General features: G+C 48.2%; 1 protein-coding gene across 1 annotated transcript; it reads left to right on the plus strand.

The window, feature by feature from the left end:
- The first annotated feature begins 69 nt into the window (after positions 1–69).
- Ctns (cystinosin, lysosomal cystine transporter) lies at positions 70–16,876 on the plus strand. Its single transcript, XM_021654631.2, has 12 exons — positions 70–270; positions 1,829–1,908; positions 6,486–6,564; positions 7,905–7,989; positions 11,129–11,232; positions 11,359–11,490; positions 12,062–12,161; positions 12,252–12,371; positions 13,417–13,587; positions 15,189–15,306; positions 15,509–15,623; positions 15,972–16,876. The coding sequence occupies exons 2-12, from the start codon at positions 1,848–1,850 to the stop codon at positions 16,018–16,020; spliced, it is 1,134 nt and encodes a 377-aa protein (XP_021510306.1). The 5' UTR covers positions 70–270; positions 1,829–1,847; the 3' UTR covers positions 16,021–16,876.
- The last annotated feature ends 448 nt before the right edge of the window (positions 16,877–17,324 follow it).

Here is a 17,324-nt window from a genome sequence, read left to right on the forward strand (position 1 = left end):
CACCTCCCCTCCCATCCGAGCCCTTCCACGCCAAGGCTCCTGCGCCCTTCCGCCCTTTCCTCAAGCCCACCCAGCGTTGTCGGCTTGTGAAAACTACGACTTCCAGAGCTCCCTGCGCGGAGCTCCCGGTGGCTCAGGTCAGGTGACAACTGGCCCCGCCCTCACACATAGTCAGCGGAGCCCGAAAGGTCCTCTACATTCCTAAGTGGCGTCTGGCGGGAGAGTGCAGCTTTCGGTGAAGTCGGCCCTCCAAGCCCGAGAGGCTGTCAGGTGAGAACCATCGCGATGAGGCAGCCTCCCCAAAACCTGTAGGACAGCACCCACCCCAGCAGAGACTAGCCCGGCACCTCAGAGGGCAGCTTACCGCGAACCTAGCCTCCTTCACCAGCGCCTGGGTCTCTAGCCTCTGGCCCCGACCCTGGCCAGCACTACCGAGGTTGAAGGGCCAGGGTGTGGGTGAGCAAAAGCACTGGTACTGGCTGCCAACCGGTGTTGGCGGCACTGTTCCAGAGCAGTTGGAACCCCGTGCTTGCCTCCTTTGGTGCCGCCTGAATCTGATTTGGGAATGTGCAGGTAGCTTTGGGGCTGGGGGAGCTAGATGCTAATATAGGACCGTTCCAGAAGCTCCTGTTGATTCCCCCAAAGGACACTTGGATCCTGCCTTTTCAATTGTATTGGGGCAAATAGCCATGCTTTGTGAGAGCTTGCTGGGAGCCCTGGCTGGTAGTAGTAATAACATTACATCATTGTTTCTCAACTTTGTTATCTTATCCGTCCACCTCCTTAAAATTTTAATGCAGCTGATAAGATCTATTTTTTGTATTATGGCCTTTGGGAGAGCCACAAACAGTTATTACAGATGTTTTTCAGGTCCCAAGAGCCTATTTTAGCCCCTTTTGAGAATGCATGCCCCACATTTCATCTCACTTTAATTCTGTGGTGTAGTAACCACTATCCTTGTTTCTCCATTGGGAGCATAAGTTAAGAAGTATTCCAAAATCATACAACAAATAAATGGGAAGCCTGGGACCTGAACAGCCCATGTCTGGGGGACATATTGCTTGTCCAATCTGTGCTATCCCTTGAGGAAGTACCAGGTTATTGAACAAGGACAAAGCTACCTCTGACACCTGACAAAGGGAAGCTGCCACAGGAAATCTCTGATTCCAGGTTGCTCTGGAGTAGAGATGATAGAGGCATCTTGAAAGTGAGGCCCGGAAGATGGTTAGAATACACAAACATACACACACACACAATACCCCCACCACAGAAGATGGGCATGGCACGTGCTTTGTAACTTCTGTCTTGTAACTTTTTACAGGCCTAGTTGTGTGGTTAACCACTCTTATCTTTTTAGCATTGTGGTCACCTTGTCAACTCCTTTTTCATCTGTTCTGGGCTTCTCCTTCAAGATGTCTTGGCCTTTGGCACTGGGGATTTTTTTGCTAACATGGTGTTTGAATTTCACAGTTTATATCTGTTTCACTGTAACTAGAGAACAGTCTGCCAGTGAAACTCCATTTTTTTTTCCTGTTAACTGAGTTGCAGAGAGCAGTTGAGGGAAAAGTACAGGTGTGTGCTCACTTCCTCAGAGTAGGACTTTACACAGCCCACTTAGCCGCTCTGAGAGGCTTTGCCCATGAAACAAAGAGAAGTCCTCTCTGGGTCTCCTTCCCAGAGGTGTGGTGCCAAGGTTGTGAGGTCAGAGGGGTGAAGGAGAAGCCCTTTATGAACTGTCCCACTGCATGGCTCAGGTAGCATGTTGTCCACCAAGAGCTGAGCTAATCCAACGCTGACATGCCTCTCAATTGATGTTTTTTCCTCCTAGTTCTGAGAAGTCAAAGAACATGATGAGGAACTGGCTGCTTATTTTGACCCTTTTCCTCTTGAAGTTCATAGAGAAATGTGGTGAGTTTGAAAGTGGCTTCTCAGCTTTGTGAAAAGGGAAACAGTGGAAAGAGTAACCTTTTTTATTTAATGCCTTTATTAAATATGTTGTCTCACTGAGCTTTTCATATCTAGGCATATTGTGGTGGGTTTTAATTTTGTTAGGGAAGTAATTTTCTTCTTGTGCTATTTAGTTAATGTAAAAATGCTTTGTTTTGTTTTGTTTTGTTTTGTTTTTTATTTTCAAGAACCAGACTTCAAGGAGTAACCTCTTTGTCACCAAAAATTTGGTGCTGTCCAGGCCACCTTACAAAGAACCAGATGGTCCCAAACATGATTGGCCTTTTACCCTGGAGTCCCTCTTGCCTTCTCTGTATTAGTAGAGATAACAGTGGTTTGTTTTTTTTTGTTTTTTGTTTTTTTTTTTTATCAGACTGGATGACTGGTCTCAAGCCTCACCGAGCTAAGATAGTATCTGTTTAAAAAAACAGAAACAGTTTGTGCTTCTACACTCTGAACTTGCAGAGAGGGTGTGGTCCGAAGAGCCACTAGGGAGGCCAGTACCTAGTTCTCTGGGCACAGGCATAAGGGAAGTCTCCCTGGCCCTGACTTTTGCTTGAAGAAGATTGGAACTGGTTACAGCATCCCAAGCCACACAGAATGCACACTAGTGGAGTTTACACATCCTTGTCAGAGGACCCCTTCAAATGCTGTTGTCATCCTAGCAATCCTTGCAATACCCAACACATTTGTGGAGTTTCTTCTGTGAATAGCTTTGTTTAGTATTCACAGTGCCCAGGCCCAAAGCAAATGACTAACAATTTCCAGCAACGAGGGCAAACACTAGAAATCCTACACGTGTTCCCTGCACACACTGCCTCACCACTGTGGTTGTCTCCCCTCCTGATGGCCAGGGAACTGGTCCTCTGACCCGCTTACCCCGTTTTGGTAAGTATCAGTCATGTTCCTTCGCAGTCACACCTAATGGAGAAGTAATCTCTGAAAGAAAGAGAAAGGAAGGAAGGAAGAAAGGCCTCAGACCATGCGGCCTGGTCACGCCACCTCTCTCCAGAGGGATGTCATGCCACACATCAGACCTACCGGGTCAGTCTAGGAAGTGAGTGTGTGCGCCTGTGTGCATGGGCACAGGATTCTACACAGCAGATAATGGCAAATCCTGCTAGTATTCCAGTTACACAGAGGGTAAACTGAGACTCGGGCCAGGTAGAGAGCTTCACAGATAAAGCTAGGACTGGAAGAGGGCCTGCTCCAATTTGCCTCTTCTTCTGACCGTATCTGTGAAGGCAGCAATGGAAGCTGCTGTAAAATTGAGAACCTGGAGTTGGAGCAGCCTCACTCTGCCAGACTTTTCTCCTCTGTTAGGGCATCAGCATCAAGGACAACAGGTGAACAGAAGGCCTCCAGAGTTTGTAATTTCTGACTCTGAGTGGAGTCCGTGACAGTGCAGCCTAATGGTAACAGCCTGGGCTTTGAACCCATGAGCACAGCTTTGAGTCCTTGTTCAGTTATTTCTGGCTATGTGGACAAGGCTCCTTTCCTCTCGGAGGGAGTGTCCTTGACTTAAAATAAGACTGAAAATGCCCATTGCCTATTGTGATAATAAAGTGAAGGGTTAAGTAAGAGAGTACCAGAAATGGTGGTATACCTGTAGTACTAGCACTCTGGAAGCTGAGAGAGGAAGATTAGTAGTGGCATGTATTCCAGGCAGAGTTGACAAAAAAGCAGAAAAAAAAAAAACTGAAAAAAAAGCAGAAGAAGAAAAGAAAGAGAAGAAAAAAAAGAAGAAAAGAAAGAGAAGAAAAAAAGAAGTGCCAGCAACAATGGCTGGGAGAAGATAGGGTGCCAAGTGGTACCAGCCAGCAGCAGTGGCTTAGATCTGTAATCCTGGCTACTTGGGAGACTGAGGCAGGAGGATTACAAGTAAAGGCCTATGGGACAAAATAGATTGAAAGCTGCTTGAACAACTTAATGAGACCAAGTAAAAGCATAAGAAGGGATAAAGATGGAGTAAAGGTATTCTCTTATAGAAATAAATGAAAGTTAAGCATAATATCATTGCAAAAAAAAAAAAAGCCTCTGTGCTGTCAGATCATTTGTGTATAAAATATTAAAAGCAGTGGCTCCATCATTCTGGCCAGTGTAGATCACTTGTACGAGGACCTGCATTCAGTCTCTAGTCTGGATGAAAGAATGAGATGGGCCAGGCAGTGGTGGTGCATGCCTTTAATCTCAGCACTTGGGAGGAAGAGGCAGGCAGATCTCTGTAGACCAGGAGGCCAGCCTGGTCTACGAGTTCCAGAACAGCCAAGGCTACATAGAGAAACCCTGTCTCGAAAGAAAAGAAAAAAAGGACAAGACTGAGAGGAGATTGATAACTTGCTCTATGCTAAACAAGGTGATCTTGCCACAGCTCATCTGGAAATTCTGATATGACATATAGAAGCTCCTACTCAACACTTAAAAATACACTTTCCCAGGATCTGATACAGCTTCCCAGCTGCCTCCTATCTCAGGCTAAAAATACCCTGCAATTAGCTGTAAAGTAATAACAGTAGTAGAACTATTTAGCAGTGAGGCCAGGTAAACAATAGAAAGCATGCTGCTAACCATTCTGCATTTTATCTTTGAGATAGGTCCTATTCCATCCATTTAACAGGTCGTACAGGTGTAGGCTTATCCCTAAAATACCTTCCTGTGGGTTTACAAAGCTAAGAAGTGTCAAAGCCAGTAAGGAACTGTGACTTCAGAAACTATGATCTCATTTCCTGGAGCACTAGTGTTTTCTGCAGTACTGAGTGGAGGATTTAAATACTCTCTGATCTGGTTCTTTGAAAGCTCCCACCTTCCCACTTTAATATATGAAGACTGGAAAGTATAACTTCCTGACATCCCTTTAAGTGTCTCACACACACACACACACACACACCTGTGTGTGTGTCTGTGTGAGTGTGTGTGTGTGTGTGTGTGTGTGTGTGTGTGTGTGTGCTCTAAGCAGTAGCTTGCTCTGGGACTTAACTTATCTGATGTAGTCCTGAGCTATAAATAAAATTTAATAGACAGGAATAGAAAGCCCTGTACTCCCCTAGCTGGGCAAGCCCAGAACAAAGCCTCAGATTGATCGCATAATGGGCAGAGTGGAAGGACAGAGTTAGGATAGCAGGCAGGACTGAGTTGGCATAGCAGCCTCCAGACCGTGAGGCTACAGGGACCAATCAGGATACGCTGAGGAATCCGTCCAGGTGAGGGGATAAGAGACTGTGTATTATGAAGAGTCACATCTGAAAGATGTGGACCTTGGGGACAGCCAACATCTGCATTTACACAAGGGGCCTAAGCTGGATAAAGCAGCTCAGATGTGGGAGAGGTTGGCCTAGAACTGTGAGCTTCAAGCTAGTGAGCACCTTGGGAGATGAGGTGACTCTCGCAGGAAGTGTCAAGGCAGAAGAATAAAAACTACAGGTAGAAATACCGGGGAGAGAAAGCAGTTGAGGTTGGAGGAGGCACAGAAGTTTCTTCCAATCCAGTTCTTCATCCTTGCTGTGGAGGGCTCTGGGTAGAGGTGTGAAGCTTCTACCCCTATGAGAGCCATCTTCCCGCTCCTAGTCTGGATCCCTGATTGTGACTTCTAGGATGTGCATATCCTTGAAGTCTGTGACATAGGGGAGATGAGATGGGCAGACACGCCTAAAGCTTTGAAGACATTTGGGGATGGCATAGTGACAAGGGAGGTGCCCAGAGAATACAGGAATTACTCAGGAAGCTAGCCAGCTGTGCCCTGTGACCACAGTGTGCTGGGGTATTTGATCTCCCGAACCGATCTTCCTCTTTTTTCGATGCTGGAGATTGGATTGAGGGCCTTGTGCCTGCTGCTTGTGTGCTCTACCTCTCAGCTGCACTCCTAATCTACCTCTCACCCTAAAATGGTTTTCTAAGACCCAAACCTGCTTCCTCCCTCATCCTGGTGGCCTGTTTGTCCCCCTTCCCCTGAGTTAGCACCTTAATGCCAAGAAGCAAGCCCTGATAATGAGAAGTATATGGCCCTCGCCACTATCCTCGAGACCCAGCAGATAGATAGTCTCAGGAAAGGACCATGCATGGGTTGAGCTGAGTCTGCAGGAAAGCCCAGAGGGTTCTTTAGAAACATGTTGGCCAGGCTATGTGCCCATCTCTGAATGTAAGAATGATACCAGATCAGTTCTTCAGAGGTAATACTTTGCTGCTCATCTGCAGAGGTAGGTAATGACTCTCCCCTTTACAATCACAGATGTTGCTTTGAATTTCATATATATATATATAACTTTTGGGCTGCGTAGTTTCCAAACTATTTCTGGGGAGCTCAGATTGTCCACGAAGCAGAAGAAGGGGGAAGGTCAGCACTTCCTGCTCTAGCCTGTGGCAGTCTGGCCCTGATGCACAAACGGGCAGGCATGATGTAAGTCTGGAAGTAGACCTAGGAAGCAGTGCTGTCAGTGAGTCAGGGGCTCATGGGTTCACATGGCAGGCCCTGCTGTCCACGTCTCCTTGTGAGCTGAGCTCTCTGACCTGGTGTCTCATATCATTAACTTGGTTCTTTCCAGAGTCAACTGTTAGTCTCACCGTTCCTTCCACGGTGAAGCTGGAAAATGGCAGCTCAGCCAATGTCAGCATCACCCTGGGGTAAGTTCTCAGACCCAATTCTGTCCTCAGCCCCACTTAGGACTGACCTCTGGCTCAATCTACATGCACTTCAAGTGTGATGCTCTTGCCTCTTTGGTGTGGAACATAAAAAAAGAGTAGTTTAAGCCCATGAGTGCAGAGCAGAGACCCAGAGTCAAACACACACTCAGAGTCCTTGTTTCCACTGGGAGGAAGACACTTTTTCCTAGAAATATGAGCTGTTTCCTCTATTGAGAAGAGTCCTCAGGTGGTCACAGATGATGCCAGACTTCAAAACCCTTCCCAGGAATAAACATTTGAACAGAGTCCTAAAGAGGAGAGGGCAAGGAGCTGAGATGCCAACCAGCACAGCACTGCCGAGGTCACTTGCCAAAGCAAAAGTGGCCGTCCCACATGTCCCTGCCCACACTTGGCCTTTGTCCAAGAGTCTTACTTACTGACACCTGCTGGTTTAGGGGTTCACCCTCTACCAGAAGGTTCTCCTCTATTACCATGACCTTCACTGCCCCACCATGCCTCCAGCTCCCAGCTGACGTGGTGTCCTTTACTCCTCACCTGTCCTGTAAAGCCTGAGCTCAAACCCAAGCTTTGGTCCCCAGGCCTCTGGCTCTATCCTTTATACCTTGCACATCTACATCATGTAAACTATCCAGGTTATAGGCCTACTCTTCTTCTCTCCTCTCTGCAATCCTTAAATGGCTTCCTACATTTGAGGCTCCCATGGTTGCTCCCAAAGAGCCTCATCTCATTCCTTCCCTGCTGACCTTTGCACGACATGCTGCTCACACCTGACCTTAAAAGGAGCCTTTCCCACTGAGGCAGAGAGCCATAGGCCTGTTCCCTCTGCTTGCCCCATTATTCACAGCCAGAATTCCACCTTCGTGGGTCCTCACCCTGCCCAGAAGGACATCTAGACTCCTGATAGAGCAGGAACAGGACTTCACCTCTTACCACTCCAGTTTAAGGGCAGATATCTAGGTAAAGATATTCTCTTACAGAACTAAATGGAAGTAAAGCATAATACCATTGAAAAGAATCCCAACACAGAAAAACTCTGTGCTGTCAGATCATTTTTGTATAAAATATAAAAACAGCGACTCCATGCTGCCTGGCCAGTGGTTATCCTCAGGGTCAGGAGACGAGAGGAGCAGAACAGGGCTTCTGGGGTGTTGGAAATGCTCGTTTCTTGACCTGGAGGTTGGATGTGTGTAGTCTGAGCACATTGCTCTTCCTAGTCCTGATTTCTAGAGAAATGAAGGCCTGGGGTGAAATCCAGAGGCTTGTTTGATGTCTTACAGGGTCCAACTTCCCAACAGTAACCAGGCTCTTATCCTCCACAGGCATCCATTAAATGCAACCTTGGTGATCACTTTTGAAATCACATTTCGTTCAAAAAATCTTACTATTCTGGAACTTCCTGATGAAGTGAGTAACAGACCTTTACAAACGCTTAAGATGATGCTAGACGACAGAACACACTTTATTTTAGAGCTTATGGAAACAAGTCACCTAGGCTGCCCCATACCATCATCCTGGAAAGTGGCTTGGGCTTTGTTGCTGTCTCTGAGGATGAGCATTTTCTGTGGTGTAGTTTGGAAGCTTTCATCCAATCAGATGAATGGCTTCAGGGGTCAGTCCTACGGCCTAACCATGATTAATAACAATAAGGTGTGGTGTATAGTTGGGTGCAAAAAAGAAGCCTGCAGCAAAGGTGGTTCTGAGAGTGGAGAAGTTCTAAAGATATTTCAAGGCCCTGAACATCCATGGATAGAAAGGATCAGCCTTGCTTTAAAACATTTTAGGAAGCCAGGTGTGCTGGCACACTCCTTTAATCCTGGTTAACAGGGGCAGGCAAATTTTTGTGAGTTCAAGGCCAGCTTGGTCTACAAAGAGAGTTCCGGGACAACACAGAAAAACCCTGTCTCGAATAAACCAGGGAGAGAGAGAGAACATTGTAGGAAATGAGGGGGTTCTCAGTGTAAAGTGTTCACCTAGCATACAAGAAGCTTTAGGTTCAGTCCCTGGCACCAGCATGTGCACTCGCAACACGCACATACCCCGGGCTTGAGGGCTGAGGCCATCATGTAGTACAGTGAAAGACACTGGCCTAACAGCAGGTCGGCGCAAGGCCTCTAAGCTTTGCTTGATATGAAGACCACGTGTAGACCCTCAAAGGAACAGACATCAGTTAAACTAGTTTAGGTGTGGATGTCTAAGTAAAGGTCTCCACTTGTAAAAATAAACAAAAGTCAAAAACATCAGGCAAAAGAAGCACAACACAAAAAAATGGGCTATAAGGTTCCTTAAATATACAAAAACTGCTGTCAGGCCAGTGGTTATCCTCAGGGTCCAGAGACTGGAGGGGAGCAGAATGGAGGTTGATGTGTATAGTCTGTAGACACTTCATCCAGCTGTGAGCTGTGTTCTTCTCTGAATATATACTATAGGGCAAGCTTTCTATTTAATTAGCAGTGGGAGTCAAAGCCAAAATATTTGTGGAACATGATCTTTATGTTGAACATCATATCATCTTATGATGAACACCTGAACTCACCTTCTCAGGCTCCTGTTTGACTGACCCTTCCCTGTCCAGAGCTAACCATTCTTGTCCTGTACCTGTGATATAAGAAGCCAGTGGTTAGAACCTAGGAGCCATGTGGTCTAGGAGTTCATCATAGAAGCCTTGGGTCAGCCAGTGTTCTCTTCATTTGTAGGCACAGGGTTCATCACATCTCCTGGACCATACTCTGGGGTTTGAAAGCAATAGCAGCAAGTATACAGTGGTTCCCATTGACCTGGCAGGGCCTCCGAAGTCTTCAGTAAGATGCCTTGCTAGTCTGACACTCCATCCCTTGGTAGCTGAAAGCAGGATGATCTCAAAGTCTAGTGGGGTGGGGGGGAGGGGTCATAGAAGGCAACAGTGGGGTGGAGCGTCCAGATGTGGCAGCTTGTGCCTATAAATTCCAACACTCAGGAGACTGAGGCAAGGGGATTTCTGTGAGTCTGAGGTCAGCTGGGGCTACAAAGTTGCAGGCCAACCAGAGCTGCATAGCAAGACTTTGTCTTAGAAAATTAGAGAGGGGGCTAGAGAAAGAAACCACTATTTTTTAATGAGCCACACCCATTTGGCACTTAGAGCATAGGTTTAAGGTAGGACCTAGTGTCATGAGGAAAGTGGGACAGTTTGGTTCCATAAAGATGCCGTCCACCTCCCTGATTCTCTGAGGGGATTTCAGTGTGGCAGGAAGATGACAGAAAAAATCAAATAGCACAAGCAGGCTCCAAGCCCAAATCCCAGGAACAGGGCTTTTGATAAATATCAAGCAGGAATAACCACAAGAGCATCTTGTGTTCGCACCTCTTCTGCTTTGTCGTTAGGCAGTTGAGGCAGAGCGTAAGGAGACATCCATTTATAAGTCTCACCGAGCACCACCATAACGGAAACAGCAATAATACTGCTCTCATAGTTCCATCATGATAGCTCCCAGGCCCACCATGTGCCCATCTCTGTACTGTAAGCGTTGGGGACATCACATCATTCAGAGCAGCCCTATGAGGTAGGCACTGGTGTGATCCCCATGTACAGATGAGTATAGTGAGGTAGCATGGCTAATGAAGGGAAAAAAGCTTTCCTACACTCCTTTGGTAGTTATCGAGGGAGAGCCAAGGAACAGCCTGCTGTTGTGCCAGGAAGCTAGGTGGAAACGTGGCAGAGTGGGGCTTAGGCTGGCTGGCAGTGCTTCTTGTACATGGTTAGTAAGTTCTCAGAAAGCAGAACCAGGAATGATGTGTCTCACCAGAAGAGGGAGAAAACAGGGAACAGGACAGGAGCCTACCACAGAGGGCCTCTGAAAGACTCCACCCAGCACGGTGTCAAAACATATGCCGAGACTTATAGCCAAACTTTGGGCAGAGTGCAGGGAATCTTATGAAAGAAGAGGGGAGACAGAAAGACCTGGAGAGGACAGGAGTTCCATAAGGAGAGCAACAGAACCAAAAAATCTGGGCACAGGAGTCTTTTCTGAGACTGATACCCCAACTAAGGACCATGCATGGATATAACCTAGAACCCCTGCACAGAAGTAGCCCAAGGCAATTCAGTATCCAAGTGGGTTCCCCAATAATAGGACCAGGGACCATCGCTGACATGAACTGATGGGCTGGCTCTTGGGTCACCTATATCTGAGGGGGGAACAGCCTTTCCAGTCCACAGAGGAAGACAAAGAAACCAGTCCTGATGAGAATTAGTCTATCTGATGAGATAGACTATGGTCAGATAGAAGAGAAGCAGGACCTCCCCTATCATTGGACTGGGGAAGGGGCATAGGAGAAGAAGAGGGAGGGAGAGTAGGATTGGGAGGGGATGGAGGAGGGGCTACAGCTGGGATACAAAGTGAATAAATTGTAATAAATTAAATAAATAAATAAATAAATAAATAAATAAATGACAAACATTAAAAAAAAAAGAATGATGTGTCCCTCCCCTTTTCCTAGTTCCCAGCCTAGAGCCAAACCCTATAATTAATTGTATATGGCCACAGATCAAATTCAGTCTTCCTAACAGGTTATAGTGCCTCGTGGAGAGAAAAATGCCTCTTTCGAAGTGACTTCTCAAAATGTTGGACAAGTGACTGTTTATCTGCACAGAAATAATTCCAACCAGACCTGGTAGGCTGGCATCCACCCCCACCCATTTGGCCTTATATAGCGGGAAGGGTAGCCATGCACAGATGTGCAAGAGGGCTTCCTCCAAAACCTTCACCAAATGCATCCTGACCCCAAACTCCTCTCTAGCCCCAGGATTCGGTTCCTGGTGATACACAGCAGAATCATTAGCATCATAAACCAGGTGATTGGCTGGATCTACTTCATGGCCTGGTCCATCTCCTTCTACCCACAGGTGATCCAGAACTGGAGGCGGAAAAGGTAACTGCCCAGCTTAGAGCTGTCCCTGCGCCTATGTGGGGCTGCGGGAAGACACCCCTCTATACTTCTGTCTGCAGTAGGGTTAGATTTCCCGTGCTAGGTATTTGGTTCATTTCGTTCAGCCCTTCCTTATGGGAACAATGACATAAGAGCTTCTCAGCTAAGCTGAGTAAGGGAAAGTCTGCCCTGAAGCTCTTTGGCCCTGAAAGGCTGGACATCATGTCATGCGTCTTTCAGCCCCAGAGACTAAGCACTTTTGCTGTGACTTGACCAAGTAAAAGTAGACCTGGGGCCAGGAACATAGCTCACCTAGGTCTCAGTTCTCAGAGGAGACTGCTAAGCAGTGAGCCAGGGAAATGGGTGCTGTCTCTCCCCTAGAGGCCTCCAGGAGAAGCCTCTGGAGTATGGGAGGGGAGAAGAGCCAGTTGAATGATACCTGCTATGGAAATGGAGAGACCTGGAAGGATGATGCTTGGGCCTCCATTCCCATGTGCTAGGAGCTATGCCCCTCCCATCCCAGGGCTTCCCTGCCTCACCCTGCCCTACTTTGTTCCCCTCTGCCCCTCTGCAGTGTTGTTGGTCTCAGCTTTGACTTCTTAGCTCTGAACTTGACAGGCTTCGTGGCCTACAGTGTTTTCAACATCGGCCTTTTATGGGTGCCCTATATCCAGGTACAGCGCTGCCCACTCCCTACAGCCCACCCTAGCCCCTGGATGACTCCGCTTCTCTTCACCTCTCAGCTTCTCCTCATGTCCCAACAGGAGCAGTTTCTCCTCAAGCACCCCAACGGCGTGAACCCTGTCAACAGTAATGACGTCTTCTTCAGCTTACATGCAGTCGCCCTCACCCTGATTCTCATCCTGCAGTGCTGCCTGTATGAGGTAAGCAATGAGGCCTGCTGACCTGGCTTGCCATTAGTGTTCTAAGCCAACCTCCACCACCAACTTTACCCACATGTCTTGAAGGGAGGTGATGTGCTGCCCCAGCTTTCTCTAGCTGAGTAGATTTGGGGGGGGGGGACTTTCCTGTCCTGTGCCTTGCTTAACTGAGGGAATGTGTCAAGAAAATGGTGTTTATGGGCCAAGGGTGGGTGAGGTTTCTTTTAGGGGAAGGGAAGGTCATTAAGCATGGAGTGAGGGAAAATATGAGCAGATGGGAATGGCCTGGGTTAGGGGTACCAGTGGGGAGTCAACTCCTGGGAGGTCAGGGGGAACCTGGATTCAGCTGAAATCAGATTCACTAAAAAGCCCTCTGTGGTCGCAGCATGGCACGAGGGCGCCTTTTAGAAGTCCCAGTGTTTCATAGGCATACCCCAGTGTTTCACCACCACCCTAACGCCCTAAGACGAGTGGGGGCTGTGGGACTCTCATGAAGCTTGGTTTTCTTACACCTTTACTGTGACACTGAAGGGGCCTCACTTTGGGACCATGTCTAGAGAAAAGCTGGGGTGAGGAGAGATTCTAGGGTCCTCAGGTTTCACAGGTAATGGAATGAGCTGGCAGCAGGGCTAGGTGAGGTATTGGGCCTCCAACCCCTGCACTGCTTGCTCCCTCCAAATGAGCTCTGAGGTATCCAGCTCTGGGAAGCTGGAACTTGGTCAGCAGTGGGTGGAGAAGTCAACATGGATGGAGCAGGAGAACTTGACTGTAAAAGGATGGGGCTGGTGTTAGGGACTCCACACCTTATCCCAGCCCTGGTTTGATTTACTCACTACCCACATAGGCCCAGTGATCTCTAGATTTGGTCTTCTACCTTGGCCTTGTGCAGACATACTCTAGTGTTCTTGGCCCCTTCTTTACACAGGTTATACTAAGACCAGGCTTCTGCCTCCAGCCCTCCCCTCCCACCCATCCTGTACCCCTGTCCAAAGCCATCCCTTCCTGAAACCCTGAAGCAATCTACAAACTTCACCCATCTCATCCTCAGCGAGGCAACCAGCACGTGTCATGGCCCTCTGTTGGATTCCTGGTCCTTGCATGGCTCTTTGTCTTAGTCACCATGATCATGGCTGCAGTCGGTGTCACCACATGGCTGCAGTTCCTCTTCTGCTTCTCCTACATCAAGCTCATCATCACGCTGATCAAGTATTTTCCACAGGTACTCCAGAGCCTTCCTGTATTTCCATATGGCTGGTAATGTGAGAGGCCCTGCCCCCACAGAACAGCTTTTACCAAGCTAAGGAGACAGGGTAGAAAGCTATAGTAGAAGCTGGTGAGCCCAGAGTGACAGGAAGCCAATAGGAACCACTGTCTGCTCCTTCCTGCAGCCAGACTTACATGTCTTTCCTGATAACATTGGATTTCTCTCTTGCCCGCCGACCACAATAGCCATCCCTAAGGACCAGTGGCAGGGGAATCAGAACAGACCAGACAGAGAAGGGAGCTGACTGCTGTGGCCTTCTCCTTTGTAGTGATGTTCTCCCAGGAGGTCCCTCAACATACTCCCTTGCCCAGTCTTTATAGTCCAGTCTTGGTCCTGGGGCCTAGACTCATACATTTCCTCCTTGGCAAGCATAATGGCCTCAAGCTAGAGCCTGGTATAAAGAAATGGCATCCCTACATGAATTCTAGGCCACCTTGAACTCTTCCCCAAATGAGAAGTTTCAATGTTAAAAGTCGTATGTCCCTTGAGCTAGAGCTTCAGCATTGGCTGGAGGCAGAAGTAGAGCCTGAATTTTGGAGACAGTAGAGAGTGCTGTCAGGTCCTGGCAGCCTGCAGAGGAGACCTGGCTGCTGAGCAATGTGGAAAATGTAGAAACTATGGAGCTAGGCCCAGGTCCCAGGGAATTTGCATAGAGAGCCCAGGCTCTGGGCACCCCACATGTAGTAAGGCTTAAGTCTGGGAAACTGATACAGGAACATCCATGGGAGACATTTGGAATTACCTGGTACTAGAGAGGGAACAGCAAGTATGGGATAGAATGAGAAAGGTCAGGAGTGGAACCAGAAAACCACCAAAAAGGCCAAGATCTCTGCTGGATAGTAGGAAAGGAGATAGTACCAGCCAGAGATGCTCAGATGGCACTGTGGGTTTGGAGGAAGAATTTAAGGCTGGAGCAGCAAGAAGAGGGGAATGTCTAGGAGACTAGGTAGCATGGCAGGTCAGAGGTGGCAGCTGGGCCACTTTACAGGTGGCAGAACTAAAGGACTCAGTAGCTTTTCCACAGTAGCCCCAGTGCCAGAGCTGATTCCACACCAAAGTCTAGCTTCCAGCCACATTCCACAAGTTTATGGAGTCCAGGCTGAGATCAGGGACAGAATCACTGGAGCTGTGAAGAATCAGAATCCCAGTGAGACACAGTGGCACACCTATAATCCTAATACTTGGAGTCCCTGGGAAGCTGAGGCAGAAGGAGCTTGAGTTCAAGCCTGGGTTATATAGATGCCAGTTTAAAAAGTAAACAACAACAACAAAAACTATCAGAGAGGGCTGCATCTACTCTTAAGAGGCAGCACTGCCCCAGCCTCACGCCACTGGAGTCCAGCAGCGGAGAAGGGGAGAGGGGAAGGGGTGCTTCACCTGCCCTGCATGTACACCGTGTCCCCAGCTGCCGCTCAAAGCCCGGAGAGCATGGTGTTCTTTGGAGCTCAGAGCTAGTGCATGAGTGGGAAGAATCAGCAGATCTCCTTTAGAGTAGCAGCCACAAGGCATGTGTGCTATGTCTGGCCTCCCACAGCCTTCCATCTGTCTATCTCCAGGCCTACATGAACTTTTACTACAAAAGCACTGAGGGCTGGAGCATTGGCGGTGTGCTTCTGGACTTCACAGGGGGCAGCTTTAGCCTCCTCCAGATGTTCCTGCAGTCTTACAATAATGGTAAGTCTGTCAAAGCCACTTCTACCCAGCGAGTGAAAGCACAGGAGGGAGGGCCTTCCTGGGAACCCCTAGGTTGTGCTGTTTCCTGGGCAAATGGGCGGGGGGGGGGGGGGTCCTCACATCTCCCATCCCCACCCTGCCACATCCAGCCTAAGGAGCTACTAGCCTAAAAACAGATTCTATCCCCTCTGGCTATTGACAGACCAGTGGATGTTGATCTTCGGAGACCCAACCAAGTTCGGACTTGGCGTCTTCACCGTCTTCTTTGATGTTGTCTTCCTCACCCAGCACTTCTGTTTGTACAAAAAGAAACTGGGGTACGACCAACTGAACTAGATCCCAGAGGCCCACTATAAACAGCCAGGGCCTGGGCCCTGTTAGGAAAGATTGTGTCCAGCAAAGGCCCAAGAAGCAGCTGGTGTATAGGCTGGAATAGTGTGCCAACAGAGAAGCACTCTTCTTCGGGGGCCAAATGCCTTAAATTCAGCCAGCCTGCCTGCCTCCGCCCAGGCCCCTCCTGAGCCATAAAGGACTCCCTCCCTGGGACAGACACCTGACTCTGCTCCAAGACTGAAAGCCAGTCTCTCCCAACTAAAGTTGTAGCCCTCTCCTGGGAGGCACCCAGTCCTCCTGCATCTTGATATGCCATCTCTCTTTTCTTTAAGGGTTCAGGCAGCACACACAGGTCCCGACAGCCATCCCAGCCAGAACTAGGCACCAAGTTTGCAGCAGATGGCCCTGCCCCAAACCACCAGTGTTTCTGGGAGCAGCTTCAAGGGCTAACCTTGCAGCTGGGAGAGCCAAAGGTGCTTTGTTCTACCGCAGTGTTCACAGGGACCAGTACTGTGGCCAATGGACTTGAAGGTGCTGATGCTGGTGGTGGAAGGGTGAGGACTGGGGTTAGGCTTTGGGCTTTCTCTGGAGGCCACATTTCTGATACTCATTCTATATAACTCTGCTCCAGTAACTGCAGAATTTGTGGCCCAGGCCAATGCCTGATAAAGTGTATTTCTGATTCCTGAGGTGCTTGCCAGATCGGTCTCAAATGGACCCACACCTACTACCCTCTGGATCTTTACACGCAAAGACGGATATCACAGTACCTCTTTTTTATTTTTTTTAACCCCCAAGGGATATTTTGAAATGGCTTGTTTTCTTTTACCCTCTTCCCTACCTCACTTATGCCTAGAGAGCAGCACTCAGTACCAGCCTGTGCCTTAGAGGCCCAGCAGCAGTAAGAGTAGCTCCTCTAGATGTAGGCAGGCCTCCTTCCCCAGCCCAAACCGAGACTCCAATTTCTTAGCTGTTAAGGAGCCTCAGAAGAATAGGAGCTCACCTCCTATATTGCTTTTGGTCCCACACCGATCCCAAACCTCCTTCCTTCTCATCCCAAGTTGTCCTTCCTGTCAGTTGGGAAGGAACCAGGGTGTGCCTTAAGTTTATCAATATGTTCTTTTTGTTTTTTTTATAAGACTAATATTGGGGGGGCCTTTGTGTTTCTTTCTTTTGCATTTTCTTGTTTCATTTTGGTGAAGTATGTGTCCTTAATTAAAAGGTGGCTTGTTTCCTATTTGTACACTCTGAACATTTACTAGATGCTGAAGGCAGTTTGTGTTGGCCTTCAGAACCAAGTCCTTGGGGCTTGGAGGACCTTGCTTACCTATGTGAAGTACACAGGGCTGTGGAGTACATTTGATTTGAGGTGGCTGCAAGTTGACCCACACTGGACCAGAAAAGACCTCATGGGTTCAGAATGCCTACCCAGCCAGAGCCAGGTAGGTTTATTTCCCAGTGCCTTACCTGACAGTGTCAAGGTGCCATAAGCATGTTCAGCCTATGGATGTGAGCAGGGCTTGGAAGGTTCAGGGTGGGGCATGAAGCAGGGGTGGTGAAGATCTTATTCCATACACTGAAACATCTCTAATTTAAAGTCTTGTTTCCTAGAGTCAAGAATACAGCCTGTTCAAGCCCATAGCTCTCTCAGTGATTTTTTTTTTAATGTGTTACTGGGCTGGACA

This window comes from Meriones unguiculatus, chromosome 7 (assembly GCF_030254825.1).
Source record: "Meriones unguiculatus strain TT.TT164.6M chromosome 7, Bangor_MerUng_6.1, whole genome shotgun sequence".
Classification (NCBI taxonomy): Eukaryota; Metazoa; Chordata; class Mammalia; order Rodentia; family Muridae; genus Meriones; species Meriones unguiculatus.

Bases quoted from the DNA above. Each gene is read 5' to 3' on its own strand.
- Ctns (XM_021654631.2), top strand. From the start codon at position 1,848: ATGATGAGGAACTGGCTGCTTATTTTGACCCTTTTCCTCTTGAAGTTC. The intron at 11,233-11,358 runs GTAGGCTGGCAT...ACTCCTCTCTAG, and splicing joins AATAATTCCAACCAGACCTG to CCCCAGGATTCGGTTCCTGG. The intron at 12,372-13,416 runs GTAAGCAATGAG...TCTCATCCTCAG, and splicing joins TGCAGTGCTGCCTGTATGAG to CGAGGCAACCAGCACGTGTC.